Here is a 15,862-nt window from a genome sequence, read left to right on the forward strand (position 1 = left end):
AATATCAGTAAGCAAAGGTGTCAGCTGGAGATGACGTGCAGCTTGCAGAGATTTGTAGATTTGCATGATGTCTACTTTGGTGCTGATTAGCAGTTTTGAATCTGAGAGGAAATAAAGCCAAATATATATCGATAAAAGTCACCTTGTTCGAGAGAGATTTACATGGTTATCAAAACGTCACGCCAGGGTAAGCCTACACGAAACGCAGCCCTTATGTAACGGCCGTTGGTGGAAGAAGGTGAGGACCAAGGTGCAGCGTGGTACGTGTTCATATTGTTTAATAATAGGAATAGAACACTAAAAATACAAAAAACAACAAAGTGAACGAACGAAGCCGAAACAGTTCTGTCTGGTGCAGAATACAAACACTCAACAGAAAACAACTACCCACAAAACCCACGTGGGCAAGAGCTACCGAAGTATGGTTCTCAATCGGAGACAACGATAGACAGCTGTCCCTGATTGAGAACCATACCCGGCCAAAAACAAAGAAATACAAAAACATAGAAAAATGAACATTGAATGCCCACCCTAGTCACACCCTGGCCTAACCAAAATAGAGAATAAAAGCCTCTCCATGGCCAGGGAGAGCCACCTTATTTTAAGAGTTTCTAAAATCCCCAGTGGGAAAAAGTCATGGCGGAAAAATGACTGGAACCATTTCCCTGTTTGACTGCTAGGGCTTATGGGTATTGGCTTAATATAGGCCTAATTGTTTTCTTGGTGTGAGGAAATTGTCTTTATTTTTAAGAATATTCAGCCAGTCAACGACTTACAGGTGACAGAAGAGCCTCTTAAAAACGTCTAATGTAGGGCAATGTCTAACCTTAGGCTACTTTGAATACAGAAATAGCTAGTCTGTATTTCATTTTGAAATTCAAGCACCTAGTCCCAATGTCGATGATAGAGGTCGCTAGGACTGTCCCTTGATACTTTGTACCAGTGTCAAGTGAAACACTAATTTAGCGAGGCTTTAAAAAGTGCTTGTCCATATCCCTGAGAGACTCTCACATATTTAATGACACATAATATATATTTGGTTATATTATTAAGGCCTGAATTACTCCCACGTTACATTCATTTTTCATGCATAAACAGGTGCCTTCAGAAAGTATTCAGACTCCTTGACTTGTCCATATTTGGTTGTTACAGCCTGAATTCAACATGTTTTGTCACCATCTACACCCAATACCCCATAATGACAAAGTGAAAACCTGTTTTTAGAAATGTTTGCAAATGTATTGAAAATGAAATACAGAAATATCTCATTTACATAAGTATTCACACCCCTGAGTCAATGCATGTTAGAATCACCTTTGGCAGCGATTACAGCTGTGAGACTTTCTGGGTAAGTCACTAAGATCCTTATACACCTTCATTGAACAATATTTGTACATTATCCTTTAAAAAAATGTCAAGCTCTGTCAAGTTGGTCGATGATCATTGCTAGACAGCCATTTTCAAGTCGATTTAAGTCAAAACTGTAACTCGGCCACTCAGGAACATTCAATGTTGTCTTGGTAAGCAACTCCAGTGTATATTTGTCCTTGTGTTTTAGGCTATTGTCCTGCTGAAAGGTTCATTTGTCTCCCAGTGTCTGTTGGAAAGCAGACTGAACCAGGTTTTCCTCTAGGATTTTGCCTGTGCTTAGCTCTATTTCGTTGATTTTTATAATTAAAAAAACTCCCTAGTCCTTGCCAATGACAAGCATACCTTAACATGGTGCAGCCACCACCATGCTGGAAAATATGAAGAGTGGCGTGTTGTATTGGATTTACCCCAAACATAACACTTTGTATTCAGGACATGAAGTTAATTTCTTTGCCAAATATTTCTAGTTTGTACAGGCTTCCTTCTTTTCACTCTGTCACTTAGATGAGTATTGTGGGGTAACTTCAATGTTGATCCATCCTCAGTTTTTCTCCAATCACAGCCATTAAACTCAGTGACTGTTTCAAACTCTTGTAACTGTTTCAAAGTTACCATTGGCCTCATGGTGAAATCCCTGAGCTGTTGTCTTCCTCTCTAGCAATTGAGTTTGAAGGATGCCTGTATCTCTGCAGTGAATGGGTGTAGTTAATAACTTCACCATGCTCAAAGGGTTATTCAATGTCTGCTTTTTTTACCCATCTTCCCAGTGGCGGTTCTAGCTTGTATGCCTCCCTGCCTATTATTGCACACAGAATCCATGTCTACTGCTGTATTTATTTAGGCTTATTGACAAGACATTTCATTTTTAATTACATTTGTAAACGTTTCGAAAAACATAATTCCACTTTGACATGTTGGGCTATTGTGTATAGGCCCGTGACAAAAAAAATATATAAATGTAATACATTTTAAATTCGGGCTATAACACAACAAAATGTTGAACACTTCCTGTAGGCACTGTGCCCGTTGGGGGCTAAATGTGTCTTGGTTTATTGATGAACACGCATACAATACATACAATGTAGGCCTACAGTTGATCTCTTTAGTGCATATAGCGTTAGAGAGAGAGATTAAAATTATGATGTGGCAGGTGCGTTCTTTTGCGTTCTCCTATCATCTGTTTGCATGATTGGAGAGTTAACTTAGATCACAACTGCATGCCACAGTTCACACCTCTCAGTGTGGCGCAGGACTTGTCCTCTCGCTTGCACTCTGCTCTCACTGCGAGTGCTAGACAAATATGCATGAAGAAAAAAACGCTCACGAGTCACGACCGACCAATGCAACAGCGAAGCCCTCAGTCCCACAGAACATCCCCTCGGACCTCTCCCTGCGGATATAACCGCGGTTCTGCCAAAAGACAGACACAAAGGAACGACGGATATGAATTCGTTTTCAACAGGGAGCTGAAGCTGGACAGTCAACACGGATGAGCCCTGTCTCACTCACTCCTCTTCATACCTCCATGACGTGCGTTTCTCCTTTTTTCCAGTCAACATTTAATCTGAGACCAACGCTCGATGACCGAACGTGGTCCATATCTTTCACAGCTGTAACTGCTTTACACGTTTCGAGATCGGCTACCTGGACTTGACAAGACCGCACAGAAGCAGTGTTTCCGAACACCGTCCAACGATCAAGACTTTTCTTGCGGAAAAGAGAAGCATTTTGGTGACTCATAGGCTACTCTTGAATTATTAGCTTTATGTTGACTCTTACTGAGAATTCATGCGCGTCTGACTTCAATGTGGGAATCCTGCGTTTTTTGCATTCCGCCTTTTGGATGGTGATAACCACGCGACAGCAAATCCCGCGCTGGTTTCCCGCACGTTCTGGCAGTTAGTCGTTAAATAGCTATTACTTGCCTATTGCCAGGTGTATCGGAGATGCCACAGGTGCATGGTATGGATTTTATATGAAGCAGATGCTCAAAGATCACATATTATTCAGTGTACGAAATTGAACGAGTACATGATTCTGTAGCGTGTGTTTTTTTATCAGCTTGGATAGATAGTTGAATACGGCTGTGAAGCGAAGTAATTTACCCGCCTTCTGAACTGCAAACAACTTCAATGTCCCTCCGCATTCTGTATAGCTATTAACCCAGGCTGTAACACAATGGACCTCAAAGTAGAATCAGAAGAAATGGACTGCAAAAAGCCACCCGCTATTGAAGTTTTTGCGCACAACTCAACGCTGCACGGAATTTCGCACATCTTCACCTATGAGCGAGTCTGCGTCAAGCGTTGTCTATGGGTCGTGTTCTTCCTGGGCTCCTTGACTTTATTAATGTTTGTGTGCGTGGACCGTATACACTTCTACCTGGAGTATCCGCACGTCACCAAACTGGACGAGATCTCGACCCCGATGATGGTGTTCCCCGCTGTCACGTTCTGCAACCTAAACTTTTTCCGCTTCAGTCACGTGACGCGCAATGACCTGTACCACGCAGGGGAGCTGCTCGCGCTGCTCAACCAGAGGTGCGTTAAACTTGTGACAAAATGTGGATTTGCAGTGGCACTCTATTCCCTATAAAATGCACTTACGTTACGTTTTGTCTGGAGCCCTGAAATGGTACCTTATGCTCATGTGGCCCTGGACCAAACTACACAGGGACATTTGAACTTATAACCATAGATCAGAGTGGAATCATCAGTGGGAGTTCATTAGACAAAGTCGGGCAGTAGCCCTAGTTCCCTCAAAGGATTTGGTTCCCTTCCACTAATAATCACATTCAGACTGTTTTGCTATGTGAGCCTAAAGAAGAGGATATGCAGTGTAGAGAGATGTGTGCGACGTGATCTCCTGTGCAGAGCACAGTGTACACAGGTGTCACCAGTAGCCACCAGTTTGGTGTAAGACGTGTAAGTTCAATTCAACAGTGCTGTACTGCAGGCCTACATTGTTAGCTTATTGATTTACAGATCCTCTCTGTGAGACATTCAGCCTTTACAATAGTCATGACAAGTCAGAGGCAGAACCGAATCAGTCATATAAGTAAGACGAATGGTGAGGCTGGCACGGTGCTCCGTCGTCTGTAACGGTGTTTGTGGCTCACATCCTCAGGATGCACTTTTTTTCTCACTCTGATGCTTCGATTTCCTTACTGTTGGTGAGTCATGCCAGCCCCGCTTAGAGAGGAAGCCCTGATTTGTCTGGCCTTGGTTGGATGAGCCGAGAGGGCTTTACTGTCACAAAACCCCAGAGAAGAGCAGCAGCAGCAGCTGTGAGAGGACGGTATTACCGCCTCGCTCACTGGTGCACAGCCCCGTGCTATCTCCAACTTATGTGTTGGGGTAATGTGTGGGGCTTAAGACGCTAGAGACAGACGTTGCTTGCTCTGATTAACAGGAGCCAAAATGAAACCATATTTGTAAAGAATTCATTTGGCAGACTGCACTCCACAGTCTTGACTAAGTATTGTAATATTAGTCCCTGCATTCCATCAAACCCTTGGGATTCGTTATTACCCAATTCCAAATCCGACACTCCTAAAGGGTTCTTCAGCTGTCCCCATAGAAAGCGTTCTACCTGGAACCAAAAATGATTCTTCAAAGGGTTCTCATATGGGGATAACCAAAGAACCCTTTTAGGTTCAAGATACAACCTTTTTCCTAAGAGTGTATGGTTCCGTGTTGTTTCTACCAGGGATGACAGATAAGGTGTAGTTGTCTGAAATGAAAATGGTTTATATTGTACACACTGTACAGTGTGCGACTAGACATTGGCTTTCTAAGAGTGGGAGCAGGGAGTGGAGGAGGTGTATCATATTTCCATGCAGACAAGAGTTTGACTAATACCTGCCTGAGACTGTGTGATTAACACACTGTTATCCCCATGGCGTTTTGATTTGATTTGATAAGGATCCCCATTGGCAACAGCTAGTCTAACTGTGGTCTGACACGTAGTGAAAGAGACATCACAGACAACAATAGTTTACGCTTTACATACAAAAACATAAACGTGTGCACATCACAGACTTTAAAAAAAAGAAGAGAGACAACTAAAGACGCACACGTTTAAGTAAGAACAATACAGCTGAAGAATAATCATGTGTGGTGTGTGTGTATGGTGTCAGTATCGTCTCGCAAATGTCAGTGCTGATGGCTGATGAGACGATCACAGCAGGCACGTCTGGCTCTCCATCCCTCCCTGTTTGATCGTGTTGCTGCCCGCCGGGCTCTGCAGCAACAGCTGATGCATTTCATCGACTCACACAGCGTCTGAGGTGGAGCTACGGGAAAGACACAAGTGGTGGCAGGAAGAGGAAGGACTGTCACTGGACAGAGAGAAAAATGACAGCAGAGAGACTGAGTAAAACCACGAGGGAGTGGAGCGAAGGGATAGAATGAGGGAGTGGAGCGAAGGGATAGAATGAGGGAGTGGAGCGAAGGGATAGAATGAGGGAGTGGAGCGAAGGGATAGAATGAGGGAGTGGAGCGAAGGGATAGAATGAGGGAGTGGAGCGAAGGGGATAGAATGAGGGAGTGGAGCGAAGGGGATAGAATGAGGGAGTGGAGCGAAGGGGATAGAATGAGGGAGTGGAGCGAAGGGATAGAATGAGGGAGTGGAGCGAAGGGGATAGAATGAGGGAGTGGAGCGAAGGGATAGAATGAGGGAGTGGAGCGAAGGGGATAGAATGAGGGAGTGGAGCGAAGGGGATAGAATGAGGGAGTGGAGCGAAGGGGATAGAATGAGGGAGTGGAGCGAAGGGGATAGAATGAGGGAGTGGAGCGAAGGGGATAGAATGAGGGAGTGGAGCGAAGGGATAGAATGAGGGAGTGGAGCGAAGGGATAGAATGAGGGAGTGGAGCGAAGGGATAGAATGAGGGAGTGGAGCGAAGGGGATAGAATGAGGGAGTGGAGCGAAGGGATAGAATGAGGGAGTGGAGCGAAGGGGATAGAATGAGGGAGTGGAGCGAAGGGATAGAATGAGGGAGTGGAGCGAAGGGGATAGAATGAGGGAGTGGAGCGAAGGGGATAGAATGAGGGAGTGGAGCGAAGGGGATAGAATGAGGGAGTGGAGCGAAGGGGATAGAATGAGGGAGTGGAGCGAAGGGGATAGAATGAGGGAGTGGAGCGAAGGGGATAGAATGAGGGAGTGGAGCGAAGGGGATAGAATGAGGGAGTGGAGCGAAGGGATAGAATGAGGGAGTGGAGCGAAGGGATAGAATGAGGGAGTGGAGCGAAGGGGATAGAATGAGGGAGTGGAGCGAAGGGGATAGAATGAGGGAGTGGAGCGAAGGGGATAGAATGAGGGAGTGGAGCGAAGGGATAGAATGAGGGAGTGGAGCGAAGGGATAGAATGAGGGAGTGGAGCGAAGGGATAGAATGAGGGAGTGGAGCGAAGGGATAGAATGAGGGAGTGGAGCGAAGGGATAGAATGAGGGAGTGGAGCGAAGGGATAGAATGAGGGAGTGGAGCGAAGGGATAGAATGAGGGAGTGGAGCGAAGGGATAGAATGAGGGAGTGGAGCGAAGGGATAGAATGAGGGAGTGGAGCGAAGGGATAGAATGAGGGAGTGGAGCGAAGGGGATAGAATGAGGGAGTGGAGCGAAGGGGATAGAATGAGGGAGTGGAGCGAAGGGATAGAATGAGGGAGTGGAGCGAAGGGGATAGAATGAGGGAGTGGAGCGAAGGGATAGAATGAGGGAGTGGAGCGAAGGGATAGAATGAGGGAGTGGAGCGAAGGGATAGAATGAGGGAGTGGAGCGAAGGGATAGAATGAGGGAGTGGAGCAAAGGGGATAGAATGAGGGAGTGGAGCGAAGGGGATAGAATGAGGGAGTGGAGCGAAGGGATAGAATGAGGGAGTGGAGCGAAGGGATAGAATGAGGGAGTGGAGCGAAGGGATAGAATGAGGGAGTGGAGCGAAGGGATAGAATGAGGGAGTGGAGCGAAGGGGATAGAATGAGGGAGTGGAGCGAAGGGATAGAATGAGGGAGTGGAGCGAAGGGGATAGAATGAGGGAGTGGAGCGAAGGGATAGAATGAGGGAGTGGAGCGAAGGGATATAATGAGGGAGTGGAGCGAAGGGATAGAATGAGGGAGTGGAGCGAAGGGATAGAATGAGGGAGTGGAGCGAAGGGATAGAATGAGGGAGTGGAGCGAAGGGATAGAATGAGGGAGTGGAGCGAAGGGATAGAATGATGGAGTGGAGCGAAGGGGATAGAATGAGGGAGTGGAGCGAAGGGATAGAATGAGGGAGTGGAGCGAAGGGATAGAATGAGGGAGTGGAGCGAAGGGATAGAATGAGGGAGAAGATGAGAGATGGCTGTCGAAAGTGGGAGAGAAACACAAGAACTGACATAATTAGGGAATGTAAAATAGTATGTTATAGGGCCCCATAGGCACCAATGGGTTTGGTGGTCTGGTTCATTCAGGGGGAAACGTCCCATTTCATCATTTATGACAATTCCACACAGTCACTAGAACTGGCATTTACGTCATGGTGGTATGACTGATGAATGCTTTGTACAATGTACCATCTGGTACAGGTTTCTGCTTCTTGATTGAAATGGTCAGTCTTTGTGAATGAAGCTTTATGAATGAATACTTGTCTCCTTGTCCTCGCTCTCAGGGGAAGAAACGTGTGTCACATTATCAAGAGGCCGCATTTCCATGTAGTATCACATGACAGCAGACCCAGTAGCTGTTTGAAATGGTAGGCCGACATTATATCATCACGCGGGCACTTGTTCTGAGGCTACGTTTATGTTGTTATGTTAAACCCATAGTCTTCAGGAAAGAAAAACGCTTGAGAGATTAGATCAAAAATATTTTTAAAAAGGCAAGCTTTTCGTTTCCCAAGAGGGAGAATTTAAGAATTCTGTTTCCAAAAAGTATGAACTTTGTCCATTGAGGGAGTCAGCGAGAATGGCTGCTTAGCAGAGAGGGAAATATCAGGTTTTCTTCCCCATTTCCACAACTTTAAAACCACTTGACTTGTTTGGAGAATTAGAGTCGGTGCTTATTCACTTATCCTGTCTCCCATGGTGGAGAGGCAATGTGGTTATTCCCTCATTTGTTAAACCCTCATCTAGAAATGAAAGTGCTGGTGGTGTGAAATCCAATTGAGCGACTCTCTCGCTCTCTCTCTCTCTCTCTCTCTCCCCCTTCCTCCCTCCCCTCTCTCTCCCCACACCACCTCCAGTGTTTGCCATGGCTGCTCTGGGGAAATGTCTCGTGGCGGGATATTAAAACTCCATCCATACTGTGGGAAAAGTGTCAGCGCGTACTGATTCTGTCAGGCTTGTGTGCGTTTGGGATTTTTTATCTCATAAGTGCACACTTGACAGCTTTATCCACTGCAGCAACATTGGGGAGCAAAGGCCTCAACTCAATTAAGTCCTCCTTTAATCAATGGAAGGCTCTGTTTGAGATGGCACTTAGCAACAGCCATAGAGAACATCTAAATTGGATCAGATTAGGTACCTCCTGAGGTACTGGGCCGTACTCTCACCTCATCGGCATAATGAGCCAAATATGAGAGGTGGAATAGTAGATGGGTAATTCAATGTTTAATGGCTTTCAGTTTGATGAGACTGGCTTTCTATTAAACTTAGTTTACTCAGGTGATTTGATGGCTCTGTAACCCCTAGACTTAAAAAAAAAAAAAAATTATACATAGATCGGCCGCAGACTTTAATGCAGCACACTTATTTTATGAGAATCCCACATCGGATTAAAAACCCCTTCTTATGAGTCAAACCTATTTAAAAAAAATATATATATTAAATCATGTTTTTTTTAAATCACGCTCATTCCTTTAACGTTTTGAGGTGTTTGGTGATAACACAACACGGCACCACCAAGTCAATATGGAGCGTGCCAGTGGACGTTATGCTGCTATTTGTTCACGCTGGGCAGCAGGCAGACATCATGGTCAGATTTAGCCGGCCTCTCAACTGCTCGATTACAAGAAGATCTCCCACTGATTATGTTGTGTGCAGTGAGTGGGTAGACTCTCCCTTCCCACTCTGTGACTTAGTATTGTGTGGATGGAAGGAAAACATACACACGGGAACACACATGCTTGTGCAAACACACGTGCACAATCCAACTCACATGGACACCCACAGACGCACAGACGCACACACGCACACCCACACACACACACACACACACAGTGTGTGTGCGTGTGTCTATGTGTGTGAGTGAGTGAGTGCATGGGTGCTAAGGTGCGGAGAGTCAGTGCAGGTGGTCAGTGCAGCTCAAGTGTTCAGCAGTCTGATGTCTTGCAGATAGAAACTGTCTCTGAGCCTGTTGATATCAGACCTTATGTTCCGATACCGTCTGTTCGGCGGTAAGGGAGTGAACAGCTCGTGGCTGGGCTGTGTGTGGGGTTCTTGATGATGCTGCAGGTCTTTCTCAGACACCGTTTCAAGTAGATGTCCTGGTTGGGTGGGAACATGGCCCAAGGGAAGACAGTTTGTTTTCCCAAGAGTTGATGGAAGCCGAACCTAAAAGGATTCACAAGACATTTTTTTCAATGTGACATTGTCTAAACCCCCCCCCCCCAAAAAAAATATATATATTTATTTGTGTTATGTCTTTTCCATAAATGTGAGAATGGCTACATCTTATTATTAAAAAGCTAATTGCCATGCTTTCAAACATGTCTTTTTTTGTGGGAAGAGTAATAGCAGGAGGAAGGGCATCAATTGACCTACTTTTGAATATTTTGAACAATTAAGTTTGTGACTAAAACTATTTTTGGATTCCTTCCTTCCTTCTCTCTCTATCTATCTTTCTCTCTAGATATGAAATTAGGGACACCCACCTGGTGGAGGACAGTGTTCTGGAGGCCCTGAAGGACAAAGCTGACTTCCACAACTTCAAGCCCCGCCCATTCAACATGCGCGAGTTCTATGACCGCACAGGACATGACATCAAGGACATGTTGCTGGCGTGTCACTTCCGGGGGGCCGAGTGCAGTGCCGATGACTTCCAAGTGGTAAGTTACCCGAGGGCCTTGGATCATCTTTCAAGACAATCGTTGTGTTTATGTACCAAAGACACACAAAAAACAAACAGCAACTACTACTAATGCTCTCAAAAAAAACGGTATGATACAGTATGTGCATCTCTGCTCTGCTTCCTGAGTCTGTTTGCAGTACATCTGACTGCAACTCAAAGTCAAAATTGACCTATATCACGATACATTTCTCTTCATATCTAATTTAATGCTGTAATGAGCGTGGTGGCTCTACTGCGCTCCACTGTGCTATTTGACTCAACCAGGCAGGAAGGCCCTCTTGTGATCACCCACCATGCCCACAGCTGATGTTTGAGAGCTTTGGCAACAAACAGAATCCCTCTTCGTAATGTGTTTGTTAATCTATTCAAACACTGTTTGTAGTGTAATCCCTAAAAAACTCAGGTTGGAAGCTAGTCTTTTATCTTTCATTATTTGGGATTTTTTTTCCCCCCATCAAAACAAGAGAGCGGCTGGCACGGCATGCTGCGTGGAGCTATCCTCAGAGACTTGGTGTTCAAAGCTGCATGTGGGAAGTAGATGTGGAATATGCGGTAGAGATGGGATGAAAGATGAATGTTTAAGGGAGACTGTGGGATACTGTATGTAAATGGACGACATATGTGGCTGGCACTGTAAACGTTTGTTTTGTAATGTACTGCAGCTAGCTGATGCAACTTCATCATAGGGTCGCTGGTGGACTTACCATTAGGCAGAAGAGGCCAGTTCCTTAGGCCTCACATTATCAAGGGGTCTCGTGAGCTGGGCATATACAAAAATACAGTGGCAAGAAAAAGTATGTGAACCCTTTGGAAATACCTGGATTCCTGCATAAATTGGTTATAACATTTGATCTGATCTTCAGCTAGGTCACAACAATAGACAAACACAGTCTGCTTAAACTGATAACACACAAACAATTACACATTTTCATGTCTTTGTTGAACACACCGTGTAAGTATTCACAGTGCAGGGTGGGAAAAGTATGTGAACCCTTGTAATAACTGGTTGACCCTCCTTTGGCAGCAATAACCTCAACCAAACGTTTTCTGTAGTTGCAGATCAGACCTGCACAACGGTCAGGAGGAATTTTGGACCATTCCTCTTTACAAAACTGTTTCAGTTCAGCAATATCCTTGGGATATGAGGTCATGCAACAGCATCTCAGTCGGGTTGAGTTCAGCACACAGACTGGGTGTATTTTCTTCTGTTGAAGCCATTCTGTTGTTGATTTATGTCTGTGTTTTGGGTCGTTGTCCTGTTGCATCACCCAACTGCTGTTGAGCTTCAATTGGTGTACAGATAGCCTAACATTCTCCTGCAGAACTTGTGAATTAAATTTTCCGTCAATGATAGCAAGCTTTCCAGGCCCCTGAAGCAGCAAAGCAGCTCCAAACCATGATGCTCCCTCCACCAGACTTTACAGTTGGGATGAGGTTTTGATGTTGGTGTGCTGTGCCTTTTTTTCTCCACACATAGTGTTGTGTTCCTTCCAAACAACTCAACTGTAGTTTCATCTGTCCACAGAATATTTTGCCAGTAGTGCTGTGGAACATCCAGGTGCACTTTTGCAAACTTCAGACGTGCAGCAATGTTCTTCTTTGGACAGCAGTGACTTCTTCCGTGTTGTCCTCCCATGAACACCATTCTTGTTTAGTGTTTTATGTATCGTAGACTTGTCAACAGAGATGTTAACATGTTACAGAGATCTCTTTTGTTCGAGACATGGTTCACATCAGACAATGCTTCTTGTGAATAGCAAACTCAAAATTTGTGAGTGTTTTTTATAGGGCAGGGGAGCTCTAACCAACATCTCCAAACTCGTCTCATTGATTGAACTCCAGGTTAGCGGACTCCTGACTCCAATTAGCTTTTAGAGAAGTCATTAGCCAAGGGGTTCACATACTTTCCCTACCTTCACTGTAAATGTTTAAATTATCTATTCAATATAGACAAGAAAAATACAATAATTTGTGTGTTATTAGTTTAAGCACACTATGTTTGTCTATTGTTGTGACTTAGATGAAGAACAGATCAAATTTGATGACCATTTTATGCAGAAATCGAGGTAATTCCAAAGGGTTCACATAATTTTTCTTGACACTGTAAAAAATGGTTTCATTTTTTTTTTTTCACGGGGCGCTGTTGGAAGCCAAGGATGTAGAACGCGATTCCCTATCGCCCCTGAGTTAGTGACCAAATGTATATATTTAACCTTGCAAAATGGTATATATTTATGTTTGGTCGGGCATCTTGAAGAGACCTCTAAACAATTCAGATCAAGTCTGAGAAATGTACGTTTGTAATGTCGTCTACCTGGCCAAAGAAATGAAATCTGCAAGAGCAGGCCACAGCAAGCCCGCAACCTCTCCTGATTCACCCCGCCACCGGATGCTACGACTAATGTCAGCCCCACGGGAACACTGATTGTGGAGCTGCTACAATCCGTGATGGGCAGCCTCAAAATTGACTCTCTCTACCAATCTCAGGTCAGAGATATCAATGGTCAAAGACAAGCTTAAAAAAAAATCTATTTGGAGTATACAGAATAAGCTCGACGCACACGGAGCAGCCTTATTGGAGCTGGAGCGCGGTGCTACAGACCACAGCTCTCGCATTAGCGAGCTAGAGGCTAACGTTGGCTCAATAACAACTAGGGTGGCATACCTCGATAATAGATGCAAAGATATGGAAAGTAGAATGCAGAGGTACAACATTCGTCTTCTGGAAATACTGGAGGGAGTGGAGGGCCCAAGACCCACGGAGTTCATGGCCCAGCTGCTTCAGGAGCTGCTCGGCCTGGAGGAGAAGCCGTTGCTAGACCTGGCGCACCGCGCCCTGCGTAGAAGGCCCCCTGGGTGGAGAACCCCCCGCGACCATTTGTCATCAGGGCGCATTGCTTTCATGTCCGCAATGACATACTGAGGAGATCGGGAGAAGCACCTCCTCTCCTCTGCAAGGGTAAAAGAGTCTCGGTATTTGCGGACTACACCATGGCTGTGGCTAAGAAGGGGGCTAGCTTCGGAGCTGTGAAGCGCCAGCTACGCGCCTGCCCGGGCATGAAGTTCAGCCTCATCTACCCTCCACTAAACCTACTACCTTGTCAGCCTCCACTAGAGTTGTCCGAACCTTTGTCTGAATTTGCAGTTTCAGACTCTTGGAGAATGTTTAATCCATTTGGGAAAGCATCCTCTTTTTTTCCTCATCGGTTACACGCATAGACTACTTCCTTGTAGATGACAGACTTCTCCATTCCATATCTTCATGTTCATAGAATCCAATTGTTGTATCTGACCACGCCCCTGTTACTCTGGAAGTGGCCTTTCAAATCGCTGACAACCTGTGACCGCCTTGGCGGCTAAATACTCAACTGCTCAGTAATGAACACTTTTGTCCATTTTGTTTTGGGTCAAATCGGCTCTTTCACGAGTACGAATAGAACCCCAAACATCTATGCGTCTACTCTCTGGGGAAACGTTGAAAGCTTATATCAGAGGTTAAATTATTTCCTACACCGCACATGAGAACAAACTGAAAAAGGATAGGCTATGTTAACATGCTGTATTGCCTAATTAGATGACATCTCCAGATATTTATAAGGAGCGTTTAACTTTGCAAGCAGAATTTGACACATTAAAGGACCAGGTTACTGAACTGCTTGTCAAGTCTAGGAGCACTTATTACGAACATGTAGCGTTTCAGGTAAGACCCAAGTGCAGACTGTGTTGATGTACCAATGTCTATTACAGCAACAGGGGCAGGCAAAGGACAGGTAGATTGGATAGATGGATAGATTCACAACGAATGTAGCTTTAATTCACTACCTTGAATGTGTATTTTAATGAAAGTTTAATTAAAGTTTGAGTTTTATCAAAAACTATAGGTGGCGCTCTGAAACTCCGCTGAGTGGTGTTCCTGCCAGGGAACTGTATTCTGCTACATCCTTAACTTCTTAATAAAGACATAATTTTAAAAAATCCCCATCAAAATGTGTGTTTAAGCTAGCGATATTATTGATTTGCGTGGGCTGCGTCTCAATCCACCGATGTCGGCCTTCCGCAGTCTGGTGTGGAAGGTGGCCGAGCTACAGCAGTGTTTGTCAAACTAGGAGACATCCCAAAAATCGGTCTTCTCACAAAAACATCTGTAGTGTCCGAACGGTTTGGGATACACACTAATCTGACCCTATATGGAAAGATGAGACTCTCCATTTTGCTCTATGAGCCCCACAAGTGTCACGAGACTAGTCTGAAGGTAACCCAGTACCGGGCCGAAAAATTAATGGAAATGAATAGGGCATTTCCACATAAAAGGCATACGGGTAATTCCACTAGAAATTATTATATATTTTTTCTGAACATATATCTCTCACATACTTCTTTATTTGAACTATCTTATTAAATCCATGTCTATCTGCTTGTAGCAGTGAGGCCAAATTCAATGTTTATATTGAAAAATATATATTTTTTCATACCCAAAGGGGTTGTTACGAATCCCTTTTGGCCCGACAGTCTAGGGGGGGGATGGTAACGAGACCCGTAACATAACTCATGCAATTTATAATAGTGACAAAGTAAAAAAGTGAGAACTAAATAACCAGGACAACTGAAATCTACCGTCAAACTCAGGGTTTATTGGAAAACACACGGTAATGGGGGCGGAGCAGGAAAAGGGGCTGAGCTGGACACAAGGAAAGAAATAATAAGTTTTCAAAAACACCCCTAAGCAAGACTAGCCTATTTCAACAACAGCTAACTAACTAACTAACCAAAAATACAGTGGGTGGTCCACCCAGTTGTGTAACTAGTGTTAACAAAGTTTACCTACGGGTAGTGTATGCCCATGGGCAACTTGTCTTGGTTCCCCCTTTTCCCACCAGCAAACAAACACCATAACCAAAAACAATACTCACGGGTGAGGACAAAGTGATATAGCGGTGCTCAAACAAAAGATAGCTCAATACATAAAGACCGATAGAGACATAGTAGGAGAGAGTGAAACATAGCGCTCTACAGACATATGGCATTTGAACCAAGGGAAAGGAACTGTGATTGGGTAGGAAACAGGAGGAGGTGTCTTCTGATTGATGATTGATTGGTGACTGGTGATTGGTGATTGATGATTGATTGGGGAGTGATGATTTTCACCTGTGAGGGGAGAAGGAGAGAAAAGAACACAGGATACATACACACACACACACACACACACACAGGATACATACACACACACACACACACACACACACACACACACACACACACACACACACACACACACACACACACACACACACACACACACACACACACACAGGATACCTGTATCCGTTACAGGGGTGCTAACATTCAAAATCAAATAGCCAATTGATCCTTGGTAGGACCACCTTAAAACAATTCCATATGTTAGCTAAGGAGAAAGTCAGCCCCGGGCCCTTAGACTAGGGGCAGGCACGTGCA

At 44.7% G+C, this 15,862-nt stretch overlaps 1 protein-coding gene across 1 annotated transcript in view; it reads left to right on the forward strand.

Moving 5' to 3' along the window:
- The first annotated feature begins 2,624 nt into the window (after positions 1-2,624).
- Positions 2,625-15,862, forward strand: part of LOC118361361 (acid-sensing ion channel 1-like) — a 75,545-nt gene continuing 62,307 nt past the window's right edge. The window contains exons 1-2 of the mRNA XM_035741234.2: positions 2,625-3,911; positions 10,190-10,385. Coding sequence (XP_035597127.1) covers positions 3,550-3,911; positions 10,190-10,385 — 558 coding nt within the window. The 5' untranslated portion in view covers positions 2,625-3,549. The remainder of the gene's footprint in view (positions 3,912-10,189; positions 10,386-15,862) is intronic.

Source organism: Oncorhynchus keta, chromosome 28 (genome assembly GCF_023373465.1).
Source record: "Oncorhynchus keta strain PuntledgeMale-10-30-2019 chromosome 28, Oket_V2, whole genome shotgun sequence".
In the NCBI taxonomy this organism is placed as follows: Eukaryota; Metazoa; Chordata; class Actinopteri; order Salmoniformes; family Salmonidae; genus Oncorhynchus; species Oncorhynchus keta.